Consider the following 18,613-nt stretch of genomic DNA (forward strand, 5'->3'; position numbering starts at 1 on the left):
AATTTTTTTTTCCACACATAGTTCATCATTAGGCCTACATTTCCTGGCGTGATCGCATGTCCTCTATATTGATTCTTTCATGCGCTTTTTCAATGTGTAAACCACGGAGTGCTCTCCTCCCCCCCCCCCCCCCCCCCACTCTCTCTCTCAGAAGGCAATGGATTGTATAACAAAACAAGACACTGCTTGTTCAGTTGGCCAACATGCATGTTTTTTTCATTCCCATGTTCTTGTGGCCCGGAAACTTGAAAACTAAACATGTTGATTTTTGCATTATAGAATTTGATTTGCATTACCTCTGTCTCTCTGTCTCTGTCTGTCTGTCTGTCTCTCTCTCTCTCTCTCGCCCCGCCCCACCCCGCGCGCCCCCTCTCTCTTTCTCCACCTCCTCTCTCACTCCCTCTGCAAAGTCTCTCTCTTCTTCCATAGCACACAACATGTTTCACTGATTTTTTTTTTTTCCAGTCAATAAAAAAATGTACGTCTCTCTGCTGAAGGTTGACATCTGAAATAAATTGTGCAGCACTGAAAGCACTTGGTAAAATGATTTCACAACGGTAACTGTATTCAATGTGGCAATACTGGGTCTCCTTATATTCACACACACAACATTTGCGGCGGCGTTTTTACTGGATTTTGTTCAAACCCTTCATAAAGGAATCTATATCATTTGGTGTCAAGATTTTTTCATTCTGGGCGAGTGGTGTGTGTGTGTGCGCGCGCGCGCGCGCGCGCTGGCATATTTTATTGTATTTTGCTTGAGGTAGGCTATCCAACGCTACCTTGCAGTAATAGTGCGAAAAAGAGTGAGATAACGAAAAGATGAGACTGAAATTCATAAGCAGTTCTTTTGCAGTGCTCAGAAGAGACAACTGACAATCAAAAAAGAACAGGAAAATGGATGTTGCCAGGAGTGAGAAGGGGGATAACAAGCGACGAGAAGCAGACGACAGGAGAGCGAGACATGGTTTCTCTCCCTTCTCCAACCAGAGCAGAACAGCTGGTCAGCATCCAGTAAAATATTCTTCTCGGTAAGTTGATTTTGCTTTAAATATACGGTTGTTGTTTTTTTTAAAGTTAAATCACGTAGCTTTTAGAACAGTGTATCGAAACGTGATTAAGTAAAGTTCACCATTCTTTCTGGTCAACAGATTTCTTTGGATCATTGTAAAATTAGGCCACTGACTGGTCCAATGATTTTCAGTTAATCTAGATCTAAATTCTAATGACAAAGAACTGCTTTCCAGTACCTCTAGGACACTGACTTAGAGGGTTACCGCTGCGTTTGAAAAATATTCATGTGTTTTTGTTTAAAAAATAGACAAACATTTTATAACGAGTTTTTATTTGGTCATTTGATTCAGCTTAGATCTCCGTGTGAATAATCGTCAAGTAACCACATCATATTATCATGTTCTGCATTTCTCTCTCTCTCTCTCCTTTACAAGATGAGTGTTTTATACGTCATTAAGATAATGACGCGCAACTCAAATGGCTTATTAAGTAGATAATTCTTTTCTTTATGTGTGCATTGTCAGGGGCATGGTATACATATTTGTCAGGACTGTGGAATTAATCATGTATTGGCAGCATAATGTGTGTATTTTGAGAAAATGCATTCACCGTGACCCGTGGCCAAAGTGGGTTTTGTTGTTGTTGTTGTTGTTGCTTTTATATCAAAAATTGATTAGGCCTGTGTATTGATTTGTTAATTTTCATAGTAAAATGAGCATTTGGCTGATTATGTGTTGTTTTGATCTTTTCAATACAGTTGACATGACCCCCACTTCCCTCCTTTGTTTCTGTATTTGCTAGTTTCGCCCATCATCCATTGTAGATTTAAGACACGTGAAAGTACAGTCACCCCACCATTTTAGTATGAGTATCCCTTAGTTTTTGTTTTTTGCTCTAATATCTTTTTTTTTTCGTGACTGACCTCCAGAAAACAGCACATGCATATGTAAGCTAAATGACCCAGGCCAGGCGAGCTTATATGTTATTATAAGTCCATCCTTCGTCTATTAAAAAAAAATCAATATTATTTTAAACACTCCCATCCCTACTCCACACGTACCCACAAATGCACTAATACTTTATGAACTGAGCTGCGTATACGGACAGACCTAAACCTCTTTTCATATTGAAATTGATTGACCACATTTTCTTTATTCTTTTCTGGCATGTGAGCCGTTGTGAACGACTTGTCTGTTCAGAATTAAGCTTACATATCCTTGACTGCTTTGTTTTCCCAGCTACACTACAGTAGTGTAAAATATTTCTGTTTCTCTCAGTATCTGTTTGTCCGTCTTTTTACAGTGAAGACTTGGTTTGTCATGCTGATCTTATAGGGGTAAGATTGGCCTACAACATCATGAACATTTCTACAGGCTCAGTTCCTGAGGGTGTGGGGGGTTAGGGGATTCTTTTCCGTGTCTAAATTAATTCCATTGTCAGTAATGGTAAGTTTACAGTTATGCAATTTTTGCGTAATTCTACCACTGCCACCCCACCCCCCGTCCCACGTCCCCTGAGTCCATTCCCGTTTCAGTATATCTGGCATATTTCAGTTCTGCTGGGAAGCAATGGTAGTATCTGTATATTGCAGTTGCAGCGTGTTCTGATGTCGCAGGTCCAGATCCAGCACACCAGAAAAGTCACCCCCGGACAGAGATCAGGCAGACAGAGGCAGACCGATGCGGAGGAAGGACAGGAGACAAGATTCTGTGTCTTCCTCCTCTTCCTCCTCCTGCCCCTCTCCTCCAGGAGTTGGACTGCTCGGGAAGTCTTCCCGCGAAAGGAAGCGCAAGCCGTCATCCAAACACGGCTCGGTAGCCCCACACTGTCACGGGTGTCAGTCTCAACCAGCAGGTCCCCAGCTCCACAAAAGACCTCGGAAAGCTGCGTCAGAAAGCCCGGGTGTGTGCGACTACAGCCAGCTGACGATCGTGATACAGAGGAAACGTAAGAAAAACCGCCCAGTGAGTTACGGGTCATCGGATCAGCATGACGACTTCATGGACACAGGCCCTGACCACCATTATTCCAGCCACCCGGACAGCGACGAGGAGGATGAGGTGGCAGATACGGGTCATCACGTCCGACAGGCTTTTTTGTCAAAGCCCTCAACTTCTGATCATGCATATCTGACCGGTACCAGGTTTGAGAAGTACACATCAGGTTCTGCTCACAGTAAAAGCAAGACGTCTGTTAAGACGAAATCATGCAAGGGTTCAAAGACGGTGACAGTTCTTGATGACAGGCTGGCAGAAAAGGTCAACACAAAATCAGAAATCTACACACGTAGACGGTATCCCTCTGATTGTGGAGACAGAATGATAAAAGATGTCAGGTCAAAGGAAAGTATGAGGACAGAAAGTGCCCCCAAACCGCGCAGTTGGCAGGGGCATTGGCCGCTGCACGAGACGGAACTGATGCTTGAGAAACCAAGGGACAACCGAGAAAAACCTTGCACAGTGCCAGTCAAAGCGATCAAAGGAGGCACAAGCCAAAAAGATATTGTCAAGTTTTTTAACAAGTCGGAACTGCCTTCTCGAACGAAAATAACCATGGAACAAAACAAGACAACTATGGCAAGAGACAGAACAATCAAAGCAGATATACATACACCCAAACACCACAAAAAATTAGGAGAAAGGACAGAGCAAACAGGAAGAACTGATGGAAGCCAGGCAAGATTCACTTGCAAATTCGGAATCAGTGGCAGAGACAATGTTCAGGAAACTGGCAAAGCTGTAAGGATATCCAAAGAATGTAATGAAATGGAAGAGAAATTGCTTCCTGCAATTGACAGGAAAAGACGCATTGCAGCAACAGCTGCACATTGTGAGGCTGAACAGAATTCAGGCCATAAAAGAGTGAAACACCAACATCAAGAAATGATACAGAGACAGATAGCAGGATTCAGCAGACAGTCAGACAGCTATGTAAATGTTCAAACGAAATACAATCACAAACATTCGAAAGGTGGTGTCTCAAAAGATGTAATGGACACAAGCTCAAAGAAAGTAGAACGAATTGGTCAAAGAATCAAAACTGAGAGCAACGAATCCTTTTCAGGTTACCCAGAACTGACCCGTAAAATCGCAGATAAGAAAAGCGAACCTGGTGGTGAGTCAGATATTTGCAATAAAATAAATAAAACAAACCCGAATTTGACTTTGCCATTGTCAAAATCTAAACAAAAGACAGACACAAAGAGTCGTGCACAAGAACAAAGTTGGTTGCAACCCGGCCTGCAGAAAATCAAGTTAGAAAGGGAATCGCCTCCTTCCAGTCATAGCGATCTTGGTGAAAATCATGAACAAAGTAAGATAGAGGACTCACAAGGTCAGAAAGCCATGTTAAACAAAATACATTCTGACAGTGGCAAAGTAGAGAAAGAGTGGAATCTTAAACGCACTAATTTTGAAGATGGTGTAAAGTGCCCCACTCCGGTGTTCAAGGGATCAGATGCTCCGAAAAAAATGTGTAGGGAATTGAACATTGATCAGCGCATTGATAACAGCTTACAAATGATAAAAGATTCATCTGTGGACAACAGATGCGAAAACACAATGGATAATAGCAAAAAGATTGATGATAATGTAAAGGGAAACAATGTGGATGAGGCCAATGGTGCTGTTTCAAAGACAGCTGGGCAGTTTGACTTAAAAAATGAAGAAAGGAATAAGATAAAACAAGAGCGAACAAACGAAGTCAAGAACACTGACAGCCTTTGCCAAGGTTCAATGGTTGAGATGAAAGGATGTGTAGGGAACATACCTTCAGGTGATATAGATGATAAATATGGAATGGATACTTCACCAAAACCAACGGATAACTGTGAGAAGGATCCAAAAATCCAGAAACATGAGGGAACAGGAACAGATATTTTGGACTGTAAGTCAAAGTCAGGTCCAACCAGTTTGCACGTTGAACAGAGGCTTTCAACATCTGACATACAGCCACGCTCTCATGCTTTTCTTGAGGCCCACCGCTCCTCAGCAAGGCCAGTGTCTAGGAACGCATCCACATCAACCCCTAAGACAACATTCAAATCAAGGTCGCTTTCACATTGCAGATCCCGAATGACAGAATTGAACCCCAGATCCCTATCAGAATCGCGGTATGAGTCAAAAACCAAGCCCCAATCCCAGTCACCTTGGACATGCTCGTTTGGCTCCCAGGGAGATGACAAGTCCAGACAGGAAGACAGCAAGGACCACAATAAAGGTGCTGCCGGAAGCAAAGAAAGCAACGAAAGTGATGAACATCCTCCCAATGACAGATGCAACAAGCAGCATGAAGAAGAGACCACAGGCTTGAAAGACGACAGCTATCAGGACGAGGACGGGAGAAATCGGGACGAAAAAGACGGAGTTTTGAAAAAACAAGATGGCGAATGGCGCAAAATAGAAAGCAGTGTCTGTGAAGATAAGGACATAGATCAGGAAGATGATGACATGTGCAATGAAGAAGAAGAAGCTCAATACAATGATGAAGGAGACAGTAAATGCAGTGATGAAGACGACATACACAAAGAACATGATGACATTGAAATCGGATGTGACAAAGAAGATGACGGTTACAACGAAGTTTACGAGGACTATAACGGCGAAGACGATGGCGCCTACAATAATAATAATGACATGGACGAAGACTGTCGATATTCAGAAGAGGGTGACAATGGAAACGATAGCAGCAAAGACGGTGATGAATACAAGGAAGATGATGGTGACAAGTACAAAGGGGATGGTTACAGATACAGCAAGGAACTGGACATTTATGAAGAGGAGGAAGAAAAGTACAAAGACAACAATGACAGGAACGAAGAACACGATAACACTTACAGCCAGGAACTTGACATTTATGAAGAGGAAGATGACAGATACAAAGAGGATGATTATACGTATAATGTAGAAGATAACAAAGATGTTGACTGGCACGATGAAGATGACAGGCATGGGGCCGACAGATACAGCAAGGAGGATGATAAATACGAGGAGGAGGAGGAGGATAGATACGAAGAGGATGTTGACAGGTGTGGAGAGGATGATGAGAGGTGTGAAGAAAATGACAGATATAAAGAGGAAGATGACAGGTATGAAGAGGAAGGTGAAGGGCATGAAGAAGAAGATGCCAGGTGTGAAGAAGAAGATGACAGGTATGAAGAGGGAGGTGACAGGTATGAAGATGAGGATGGGGTGTGTGAAGAGGAAGATGACAAATGTGAAGAGGAAGGTGACAGGTGTGAAGAGGAAGGTGACAAGTATAAAGAGGAAGGTGACAGGTGTGAAGAGGAAGATGACAGGTATGAAGAGGAAGGTGACAAGTATGAAGAGGAAGGTGACAGGTGTGAAGAGGAAGGTGACATGTATGAAGAGGAAGGTGACAGGTGTGAAGAGGAAGATGACGGGTATGAAGAGGAAGGTGACAGGTATGAAGAGGAAGGTGAAAGGTGTGAAGAGGAAGATGACGGGTATGAAGAGGAAGGTGACAGGTGTGAAGAGGAAGATGACAGGTATGAAGAGGAAGGTGACAGGTGTGAAGAGGAAGATGACAGGTATGAAGAGGAAGGTGACAGGTGTGAAGAGGAAGATGACAAATGTGAAGAGGGAGATGACAAATGTGAAGAGGGAGATGATAGATACAAAGATGATGATGCCAGGTATGAAGAAGATGACAGAGACAGAAACGACAGTGACGCACACAGCAAGAAAGACGACGAGTTCAACGAAATAGTTGACAATAACAAGGAGCAAGATGACGGGTACGAAGAGGAAGATGAAGACCATGGTGAAAATAAGGGGTACAAAGAAGACACGTTCAAAGATGAGGACGATGATGAGCACAAAGAGGCAGGTAACACACTCCATGATGAAGATGACAATTATAGAGAGGAAGACGAACAGTTCAGTGACGGAAATAATGAGAAGACTGACAAAGATGAGCTGTACCACGATGAAGACGACAGGAACGGAGAAGAAGACGATGACGGCAATGACAGGTGCGGCCATAAACAAAATGAGATCAGTGAAGAAGATGACTGCGATGATGACCAGCACTATGAAGAAGATGACAAATATCGTAATGAAGATGAAAGATATGAAAAAAACGACAGGTATTATAAACGAGTTCACAGGTATTACAAAGAAGATGACAGATATTACGAAGATGATAGATACAATGAAGACAATGACATTTACAGAAAGAAAGCTGACAAATACAGAAAAGAACGCAGGAAGCATGGTGACAGACATAAAGACAAAGATGGCAGATACAGAGGCGACAGATCCCACAAAAAAGCCGACAAGTACCACGAGGAAAGCGACACACCCGATGAGGATGATGTGAATGAAGACAGCGGCAGTTACTACGAAGACGATACGTACAAAGAAAAAGGCAGAACTGAAGAAGACAGTGATGAAGAAGAAGGCGACAGACACGAGGAAGATTTTGTGTCGAATGAAGAAGATGACAGATTTACAGAAGAAAATGAAACACTGGAGAAGGAAGAAGGCAAGGAAGAAAACGAATGGCGTGACGGAGAAGGTGATGGGTATGATGAAGGCACACGCACCGAGGAAGATGTTACATGCCTCAGAGAAGGCAGCACCAATGTCAGCAAAGATGGAAGGTGCCAGGAGGAAATCAATAAACACTTTGATGCAGGCACATGGCGAAGACCTAAAGACTACAAACAGGAATTTGGCAAACATAGGAGCAAAGATGATAAGCGTGAAGAAGAGAATAAGGAGCACGATGAAAACGACGACTATGAAGGGAGCATTTGCAGTGACAAAGAGGACAAGCACCAACACGAAGACAGCCAATACAAGAAAGAAAACGACAAGTCCAGTAAAGACAATATTAAGCTGAATGACGACTTACTCTCCACTGAAGAAATCAGCCTTTTCAGCGAGGAAGACGAAGAAGACAACCGATATAATGAATCTTCGAACAGTGGTAGGCAGAGGGAGAGAGACCTATCTTCAGACAACAAAGATGACAGATACGGCAGAAATAGAGTGGGGCGCCGAGAAGGTGATGTCATCAGCGACGAGGATCTTCTATATAGCGGTGAAGATGACAGTTATGACGCCAGGTTTAATGACGACCATAAAAGGTTCAGTGACGAATGGAGAAGACCCAGTCACAGTACGGGCCCCAACAACAGCGGGAGGGTCAGTGATGAAGGTCAGTTCTACTGTCAGAGAAACAGAAGATCCAACGATGGAAACAGGTTCGGTGAAGACCACAGAAGATTCAGGAGCAAAAGTAAAACATCCAGTGGCAAAAACGTCAGGTTCAGTGACGACACCAACAGGTTCACTGACGACACTAAAAGTGAGAGGAAATTCAGCAGAGAAAACAGGATGATCAGTGATGAACACAGAAAGCTCACTGACGGAAACAAAAGGTTCAGTTATGACACTGATAGGTTCACCAACACGATGTTTCCTGACAAAAACAGACTTCCATGTAAAGGCAACAGAAAACTCGGTGACGAAAACAGAAGTTCCAGGTCCAGAGGAGACAACAGGAAGGTCAATGATGACGATACAAGATTCAGTGACGACACAAAATTTAGTGACGACAACACAAGATTTAGTGACGACAGCAGAAGGCCCAGGGCAACAAGTGTCAAATTTAGTGACAGAAACAGGGGAGACAACAAAGGAGCTTGCAGAAATCGTGACAAGTATTACGAAGAGGACAAAAGAAGCAGGACAAAGGGGGACAGTGAGCAAGCAAAACGCTGGGAAGAAGATGACAATGAGGAAAGTGAGGAAAACCTTCAGTGGCCTGAGAACAATGGCAGAGTCAGCCAAAAAGACAATGAAGATAAGAACATGTGCAATGAGGAAGAAGAAAAACGCAGCGAAGAAGAGGAAAGAAACAACGAACAAGAAGGAAGACATACAATGGAAGACTGCAGACACCGCATGAAAAAGGAGAGGCTGAACGAAAAAAATGAACAGTGCACCGATGGACAGGACAAGTGCACCAAAAGAGATGATACGGAGACCAAGAATGGAAACAGAGGCACTGATGAAAAAGACGGGCTGATCGAAGATGGGGACGAATGCACCAAGAAAGAGGACAGGCGTGTTGGAGAAAATAGGTCCAACACGGGAGTAGAGGACGGACGTACCGAGATAAGCTGTGCAAAGAAAGAAAAACGCTCCAAGGAAGAGGATTTCTTCACCGAGGAAGAGGATCTGTGCTATGAGGAAGAGGACATGTGCACCGAGGAAGAGGAAAAACCCTGCAACGAAAAGGACAAACACACGGAGGAAGAGGACAGATATGCCGATGAAGAAGACTGGTGCAACGAAGAAGAGAACATGTGCAGCGAGGAAGAGGATGTATGCACCGAAGAAGAGGACATATGCACCGACGAAGAGGACAGATGTACCGAGGAAGAGGACAGGTGTAGTGACGAAGAGGACAGCAGCAGAATGAAGGGTTTTGTGACAGCAGTGATGCAGACGAAGAGATTAAGAACCCTACCCGTCAAAGATTCACACGCTCAGGTATTTGTCTAAATGTTTTTGAGCATATTCCTTTAGCTCGTTTCTTATGTAAACCGCATTATTTATCGAAACACCGAATTCTGATTCAGAAAATGTTGGCCTGCATCTGTTTTTTTTTCAGTATATGTTGTTGTTTTTTGTTTTGTGTGTGTGTGTGTGTGTGTTTGTGTTTTTTGTTTTTTGTTGTTTTTTTGTTTTTTTCTAAAACATTCTGACACAGTATTTTCTCATAATAAGAAATAGGCCATCACTCCATATAAGTGTGTTTGTATGCAAATAATTATGTTTGTTTGTAGTTTTGTATGCTTTTTTTTTTTTTTTTTGGTAAGAAGATGCGAAATAATGGAGAAAAAGTTTCTACTTTTTTAATTGCTTATTTACTTATTTGTGCATACTAATTTACTTTTTTTAACCTTCGCTTCTTTTTTCATTTGTTTTCAGTATCCGTTTGCTTACCTGTTTACTTGCCGCTTGCTTCTTTCTTTGTTCTCACATTGTCTGTTAGATTACTTATCAATTTACTGATGTACTGCTTGGTCTGTCTACTAACGAGTGTCAGCCTGAGCTGACAAACGTTGCTGGTACTCCGGAGGAAAGCAGCGCTGTGAGCAAGGAATGTAAAGACGACAGCAGTCAGGACTCGGCCAAAGGCGTGGTGGATCACACCCTCAGTCCTGGCAGAAAGTCACCAAGGTGAATCATATCATCATTAAAACAGCCCTGTTCCAGAACTAAGGTATAGTCGATATGTCACTTTATTCTTATGTTAAGGGTACTGCTGTTTTGCTGGCAGTAAAGATGTGAGTCACTTTTTAGGACCTCTGCACAGCAGATCCGTTCTTCTTTATTACTTTCACAATAGCTTAATAGCGTTTTTCTTTTTCTTTTGATAGTGTGTAAACTGTTTGTTATTTTTGCTGTTCTTCTCATGCTAACTGTAAAACAGTAGCGGTGGTGGTGGTGGATATGGATATGATTGTGGTGACAGTGTGAGATACTCGTCTTTTCCATTCCCTTTCTTAACTTTGATCATCTTTCTTTCCCCACGCCTCTCTTTCCTAGTCCCGCTCCTCACCTCGGCCTCTTCATCTGCCCCTTTCTTTCTCTCTCCCCTGGATGACACAGCTGATGGGTCATGTTCACAGGCTGAGTGCAAACAACATTGAGCCAGACAACACTGCAATTGCTCTGCCAGAGTCAAAAACCAGCAGAGGAAAGGTAAGCAGTAAACAATGATTTACATAATTAAATCATTCATGATATGTCCATTTCTTTCTTTCGGTTTACGTTACCCTTGCTGATCTGAATACTTCTTTTTCCTTCCTGTTTCGAAATAGATGAATGGATGTGGTATTGATGATGCATAATGTTGTAATTGCTTTTTTGGTTTACCCACACTCTTGCCCGATATACAGGCAATGCATACACAAAGAAATATTCATGTAACTACATGCATGCGCGCCCTGAGAGAGAGAGCGAGCGAGCGAGAGACGGACAGACAGACAGACCAACAAAGAACGGACAGACACATAGACGGTCTGTTTGTGTTTCTGTCTGTCTGCCCCTCTTTAAGTCTCACTCAATCACTCTCTTTCATTCACTCACACACACATATACAGGAAAGACATTCACATGCGTGGCTGAGTATATGCGTGCTTGTATGCATGTCTTTGAGTGTGCTTGTATGTTCGTAAAAGTGTGCATATATATATATATATATATATGTGTGTGTGTGTGTGTGTGTGTGTGTGTGTGTTTCAGGTTCAGCAGAAAGGAGCTGTGCGAGGTCATGGATCTGGCGAAAAAGGTAACCACAGCTGCAGCTAAATGTTTTATAGTTTTCACGGTGTTTTTCCCACATATATCTACTAATTTTATTCAATTTTGTTTTTCAATAACGTTGATTTCCAGAATCCATTTCACTCGATTAGTTTGTCTTGTTCTGCATAAAACAAACACAGACACACGCACACAGACACACACACAAACACAATCACACACACAAACGCAGTTTCAAATGCACACATTTATTTCCTAGAAGTTTTTATATATGTATTGCTGTACAATACTTTATGATCTTAACGTGTGTGTGTGTTTGTGTGCGTGTGTGTGTATGTGCGTGCGTGAGTACGCGTATATGTGTGTGCGCGCGCACGTTATTTTAGTTGTATATACCTTTTATTTGTTGGATGATTTTCTTTGTAAATATTGTTGTGCAATACCCTACTGACTTAACGTGTGTATGTAGGGGGCGGGGGTTGTTTTAGTCTAAAGTCAGCTATTGGGAATTCTTATTTGACTAGTTTTAATCTCTTTTTATGTTGCGCATGTTCATTTTATGTTGGTATTTACAACGAGCCTGTGATTGCACAAGTTAATTTCCATGTTGATTACTAAAGTGTTTTTGATTGATTGATTACTGACGAATGTGCGAGCTTGCATGTGAAACAGACAACGAGATGATGGGTGGGGGGGGGGGGGAGAGTTGATTTTAGTGGGTGATCGTGATCGTGTCCAATTTTGTCTGTGACATGTATACCCATGAAGGTGCTAATTCTTGTTAACATGGTCATACATGTGTGTCTGTGTGCATGTTGATCCAAATAGCCTAATTGTAAAACATATAGGGTAAGGGCTAACGCGGATTGAATGAAAACCTTTTCACCTTTTTTTATAATCTTGGGCACTGGTTTACATTAGTCGATGGGATGATTCCTTGCCTACAAGTTTTGAAGTCCTGTTTTTACTTACAGCAGATGTGGACAAGCAGCCATATGGAAAGAAATCCCCTCGCCCCTCAACGTGGGACAGCGCAGCAAAGCCCGAGGTGAAATCTGCACGCAAAAGGAAGTGGGCATCGTCCAGTAGGAACGAGGCTAGTCGTTCTTCATGGGACATCTCCACTGATTCCCTCAAGGTTCTCAACTCGTAGCGATAAACCTCACTGATTCTGGAGCTTTCTTTTCCCTCTGCTGCTGCCAAAATTCTAAACTCTAGCTTCCTGCCTGATTCTGTCAAGTTTCTGGACTCATAGCAGCAAACCATACACACATCCTAACTGATTCTTTTTTTCCCTCTGCTGCTGTCAGAGTTCAAAACACTAGCGCCTGCTGCTGTCAGCGTTCTAAACTCTAGCGTCTGCTGCTGTCAGCGATCTAAACTCTAGCGTCTGCTGCTGTCAGCGTTCTAAATTCTAGCGTTTGCTGCTGTCAGCGTTCTAAACTCTAGCGTCTGCTGCTGTCGGCATATGCTGCTTAAACTCTAGCATGCTGCATGACTGTCTCAGCGTTCTAGTCTCGTAGCATAAAGAATACACACCCTGTTTCATTCTTGAGCCTTTCTTTAATTGCTGCTGACGACGTTTTGAATCTGTAGCGAAAGAAACGTACATAAACAATATACACCCTGTTCCATTCATGAGCCTTTCTTTAATTGGTGCTGACGACGTTTTGAATCTGTAGCGAAAGAAATGTACATAAAGAATACACACCTTGTTTCATTCTTGAGCCGTTCTTTAATTGGTGCTGACGACGTTTTGAATCTGTAGCGAAAGAAACGTACATAAACAATACACACCCTGTTTCATTCTTCAGCCTTTCTTTCTTTAATTGCTGCTGTCAACGTTTTGAATCTGTAGCGAAATAAACGTGCCGCAATGATTTTTTTAAGATTCTGCGCCATGAGTTGTTTTTTGTTTTGTATTTTTCTTTTTGTATCTCAAGGTTTTGAATTCAAGCTGGCAGATTTCTACTGATTCTCTAACCTTCTAGGGGTCTTTCTCTGATCTTCTCAATGTAATGAACTAATAGTGTGTCAATAATAAGAAAAATACCCCTCCCCCCGTCGGCCCCCCCCCCCCCCAAAAAAAATGTCTTCACGAGATTCTTTTTTTTCCCTCTAACTAAAAATGTCGAGAGTAGAGCTCAACACGACGAAATTCAGGAAATGGATAAGTGGACTTTTCTCTACTAAGAATCTTGAAGAGGACATTGTAAGATTTTAAAAGCATTTCAGTTTGCATTTTTCTGATTATAGGTAGCCTATAGGTATACCTCTCTTCACATATTCTCGTACTATTTTATTATGCATACGCATTGCATCTTATTGTTGTGCGCTGCGGTTTGAATGACAAAACTCTTTAAAGGCATTGATTCATACCCAAACCAAACTGTTCTATTTAGGCTTTCACGTTGTCTGAGTCAGTGTATGTCCTGTTCACGTCGAACTATCTCTCCCTCTCCCTGTAGTATACTTCAGTAAATGACATGATTCAAAAGGTATGCTACACCTTGGTGCTTTGCTTTGTATTTGTTTTATTTTCTTTATTTCTCTGTATCGTAAACTTGGGTTCATGGCTGCGTATTGTTAATGCGTTGATATTGGATCTAGTGCAGACCACTCGTACATCACTTGAAATGAGTGCGAAGGCACAGAATTGCAGCAGGTTACTCTACTGGATGGTTTCACACACACACACACACACACACACACACACACACACACACACACACACACTTATGCACCCACACCCTGCCACCCCCCTCCGCACACAAACATGCTCCACGCTCAAATGAGAAAGACAGAAGAAAGAACGAAAAAAGGTAGAAAGAAAAAAAATGAAAGAGGACAAAAAGGGCCAAAATAAAAAAAGAAGAAGAAAAAATCTATGAAGAAAAAGAAACGACTCCCTCAGTATCACACAGCTTTCATCGTAGAAAGATGTGAAACAAAAGTTCTGATGATGAAGCATTGAACCCCTTCTCCACTCACACACTACACAACTCCTCCAATCAAGTAGCCTACCCCCCAACGAGGTATCCTGTCCCCAAATGATGTGACCTTTCCCCCAACGATGTAGCCTCTTCCCAAACGACGTATATCCCCAACGAGGTAGCCCATCCCCCAACGATGAATAACCTCTAACGATATAGCCTATCCCCAACAAGGTTTAGCCCCAACGAGGTAGTCCTTCACCCAACGAGGTAGTCCATCCCCCAACGAGGAATATCCCCTCACGATATAGCCTATCCCCCAACGAGATATGTCCCCAATGGTGTAGCCTATTATCCAATGGTGTAGCCTATTATCCAACGAGGTATATCCCCAACGATACAGCATATCCCCCAACGAGGTATATCCCCAACGATGTATAACCCCAACAATATAGTCTATCTCCCAACAAGGTGTATCCTCAACGAGGAAGTCTATCCCCAAACGAGGTATATCTCCAACGAGGTAACTGTCCCCCAACGAGGTATATCCCCAGCAATGTAGCTATTCCCCAATGAGATGTATCACGAATAATGTAGCTATCCACCAAAGAGGTAGTCTATTCCCCAAAGAGGTGTATCCCGAATGATGTAGCTATCCCCGAAAGAGGTATGGTCTGTTCCCCAAGGAGGTGTATCCCGAATGATGTAGCTATCACCCAAAGAGGTACTCTGTTCCCCAAGGAGGTGTATCCCGAATGATGTAGCTATCCCCCAAAGAGGTATAGTCTGTTCCCCAAGGAGGTGTATCCCGAATGATGTAGTTATCCCCCAAAGAGGTATAGTCTGTTCCCCAAGGAGGTGTATCCCGAATGATGTAGCTATCCCCCAAAGAAGTAGTCTGTTCCCCAAGGAGGTGCATCCCGAATGATGTAGCTATCCCCCAAAGAGGTAGTCTGTTCCCCAAGGAGGTGTATCCCGAATGATGTAGCTATCCCCCAAAGAGGTTGTTCCCCAAGGAGGTGTATCCCGAATGATGTAGCTATCCCCCAAAGAGGTAGTCTGTTCCCCAAGAAGGTGTATCCCGAATGATGTAGCTATCCCCCTAAAAGGTGGTCTGCCCCCCTAAAGAGGTGGTCTATTCCCCAAGGAGGAGTGATAGCCTGGAAGTAACGCGTCCGCCTAGGAAGCGAGAGAATCTGAGCGCGCTGGTTCGAATCACGGCTCAGCCGCCGATATTTTCTCCCCCTCCACTAGACCTTGAGTGGCGGTCTGGACGCTAGTTATTCGGATGAGACGATAAACGGATGTCCCGTGTGCAGCATGCACTTAGCGAACGTAAAAGAACCCATGGCAACAAAAGGGTTGTTCCTGGCAAAATTTTGTAGAAAAATCCACTTCGATAGGAAAAACAAATAAAACTGCACGCAGGAAAAAATACAAAAATATGGGTGGCGCTGTCATTGTAGTGACGCGCTCTCCCTGGGGAGAGCAGCCCCGAATTTTACACAGATAAATTTGTTGCTACAAAAATAAAAAAATTTAAAAAGAGAAATACAAGTACAGTTCCTCATGATGTAGCTATCCCCCAAAGAGGTAGTCTAGTTCCCAAAGAGGTAGTCTGTTCCCCAAACAGGTACATCCCCAAAGAGGCAACTCTCCCCCAAGAAGTTATGTCCCCAACGAGGTAACTATCCCCCAAGGAGGTAGTGTATTCCCCAAGGTGGCATGTCCCCAGCGATGTGTGCCATGCGCATGTTGCAGGGTCTGTTAGACGACGTACATCTGCCCATGATCAAGGTGGATGGGGTGAGGGCAGGGGGCGGCAAGGCAGCCAGACAGCATGCCCGGGCCAGAGCCGTCAGGATGGCCACCAAGAAGCGGAAAGCGGTACGTTTGTTGATTTTTTTTCTTTGGTCAGCTCTCTTTCTGTCTCTTAGTGTCTTTCTGTCTTTCTTTCTGCCCCCACTCCCTTTTACACTTTCTCTCCGATCTTCTCGTACTACAGTTTCGCACTCTCACTCTTACAGTCTTAGTCTCTGGCTCTCTTTGTCTGTCTCTGTCTCTATCTATTTATTTATGTATTTACTGCACATAATTATCTGCACGCGCAAGCGATACATACATACTACACCACAAAAATATTTCTGCACGTGCAAGCATGATACATACTGCATTACACAGTACGCACGTGCTCATCTGCTGACTGCCCAGGGAAAGCAGCGGGGCCAAAGCCCCACAGCGACGAAGAAGAGGGCTGTACGCGGCAGCAAAACGGACCGCTTGCAGAAGAAACGGAAAACCATCGAATGGTACAACGACACCTCAGAGACCAACGCCAGCATTGAAGGTACTACAGTGAATGTGTTGGCAATTTTACTTTCATTTTACCTTCCACCCTTCTCGAACTGACCCAGTCGTTGCATCAGACCAAGCTCTTTTTTCTTCTTCTTTTTTTCTTTTTTTTTTGTCTGTGTTGCTTGAAAAAACAACTGATCTTATTCGCAAAACCTGGAATTCGGTTATCAGTGTATGTTCATTACTGGTCACAACGTATTTTGCAGGATGAACATGTGTTTTTATTTTTGTTATCATTTTTTTAACATGCGTGTTCATATTTCATTTTGTAACTTTCGTATCAATTTTCAACCGTTGTAAGACAAACATAAATCCATATGTACACATTACAACTTATACTCTAGGGTTCCCTACACAATTCACACACACACACACACACACACACACACACGACAATTCACATCCCAGTTGATACAGGAAAAACTGGATCACACTGAGCTGATATAACAGTAACTGAAATGATATAAATAGGAATCCCCCCACCCCTCCCCTCCCAAAAAAAGAAAACAACAGCAAAAAAGAAAACAAAACAAAAAAACCCCGGAGCACCTCACACGGGAGAGGACAGACATTGTGCTTCACATTACAGTTTGGAGGACTGATATTGCGCTTTATGTCACACTGTGCTTCACGTTACAGTGAGGAGGACTGACACTGTGCTTCACGTTACACCGTGATTCACGTTACAGTGAGGATTGACACTGCTTCACGTTACATTGCGCTTCACGTAACAGGAGATTGACACTGTGCTTCACGTTACAGTGTGTTTCACGTTATAGTGAGGAGGATTGACAATGTGCTTCACGTTCCAGTGGAGGAGCCGGAGGCAGCGACACGAGAGCCGAGCCCCGCACATCACCCCGTTAGCCGTATCGTGCACGTCAGCAACCTGGTGCGGCCCTTTACTGTCTGTCACCTGGTGCACGTCCTGAGGAGGACGGGCCACGTGCTGCTGTCCCGCTTCTGGATCAACAGTGTCAAGTCTCACTGCTTCGTCACCGTGAGTTCCCTCCCCTGGACTGGGCTGCTTGAGCCATCCGACTGCAGCGTTCAGTTTGCTGTGTGAACAAGTTCTCAATAAGGAAGTGCAATTAGCTTGGACTCAGGCTAACACTGAGCAGACTAAGATGGCTCATGCTACCCAGCCTTGTGCCTGGTTCTTTACAGAATAACCTTCCACGGATGTTTGTTTTTTGTTTGTTTGTTTGTTTTTTAGGGGGGAGGGGGGGGGGGGGAGTTGTGGGAGTTGTTTTGTTGTCGTTGTTGATGTCCATCATTATATTTAAATAAGCTGCTGTCCTTTGGAAGACGTACGTTGAAACAGCATAGTCACTCCTTTTCATGTATGTTTTGTTTACCTTTCTGTTTGTTTTTTTTATATTGAACTTGTTTTACCTGTTTCAAATTTGGGCTGCTCTTGTACATAGATGATGGATAAGGTAACAGTTGTATCGTTTTACACACACACACACACACGCACACACACACACAAAGATGAGGGTTATTCATCTATTTGTTATTTCTGACCTGATCCCATGACCTGGCTGTGTGGCTGTGCAGTACTCCAGCAAAGCAGAGGCCATGAGGACGAGAGCAGCGCTGCACGGAGCCCGCTGGCCACTGTCCAGTCCTAAAACACTGCACGTCGACTACGCTGACCGACAACAGGTGTGTTGTCTGCATCTCTGTTGGCATCAGTCTTCTTCTTCTTGTCCTAAAACACAGCATATGGACTTCGCTGACGGACACGAGGTGTGCTGTCTGCATCACTGTTGGCATCAGTCTTCTTGTTGTCGTCAGTACTGTCAGTACTGAAACAAGGTTAAAGGTCAAGGTTACAGGTCCCAGGACAGTGAATTTATGTCCACTGTGTCTCAGGACTCGGCATAGTAAGGCGGGGTCAGTCCTCTTCCTCAGCCATTTTAACCTTCCCCAAACGAAGTCAGGTTTCATACCTGGGTGGAGTGAGGAAAATCAAGGAATGTGCCTTTCCCAAGGACTCAATACAAT

General features: G+C 43.4%; 1 protein-coding gene across 2 annotated transcripts in view; it reads left to right on the plus strand.

Moving 5' to 3' along the window:
• The window catches only part of LOC143300170 (uncharacterized), a 48,276-nt gene that overhangs the window by 13,444 nt on the left and 16,219 nt on the right, over positions 1-18,613 (plus strand). The window contains exons 2-11 of one of the 2 annotated variants that reach the window (XM_076613723.1): positions 857-1,031; positions 2,630-9,536; positions 10,090-10,229; positions 10,682-10,754; positions 11,298-11,343; positions 12,290-12,453; positions 16,010-16,135; positions 16,460-16,595; positions 17,416-17,603; positions 18,164-18,271. In XM_076613723.1, the coding sequence (XP_076469838.1) occupies positions 898-1,031; positions 2,630-9,536; positions 10,090-10,229; positions 10,682-10,754; positions 11,298-11,343; positions 12,290-12,453; positions 16,010-16,135; positions 16,460-16,595; positions 17,416-17,603; positions 18,164-18,271 (8,022 nt within the window). In that variant the 5' untranslated portion in view covers positions 857-897. The remainder of the gene's footprint in view (positions 1-856; positions 1,032-2,629; positions 9,537-10,089; positions 10,230-10,681; positions 10,755-11,297; positions 11,344-12,289; positions 12,454-16,009; positions 16,136-16,459; positions 16,596-17,415; positions 17,604-18,163; positions 18,272-18,613) is intronic. The other variant, XM_076613724.1, reaches the window with a different exon arrangement.

This window comes from Babylonia areolata, chromosome 26 (genome assembly GCF_041734735.1).
Source record: "Babylonia areolata isolate BAREFJ2019XMU chromosome 26, ASM4173473v1, whole genome shotgun sequence".
Lineage (NCBI taxonomy): Eukaryota > Metazoa > Mollusca > Gastropoda > Neogastropoda > Buccinidae > Babylonia > Babylonia areolata.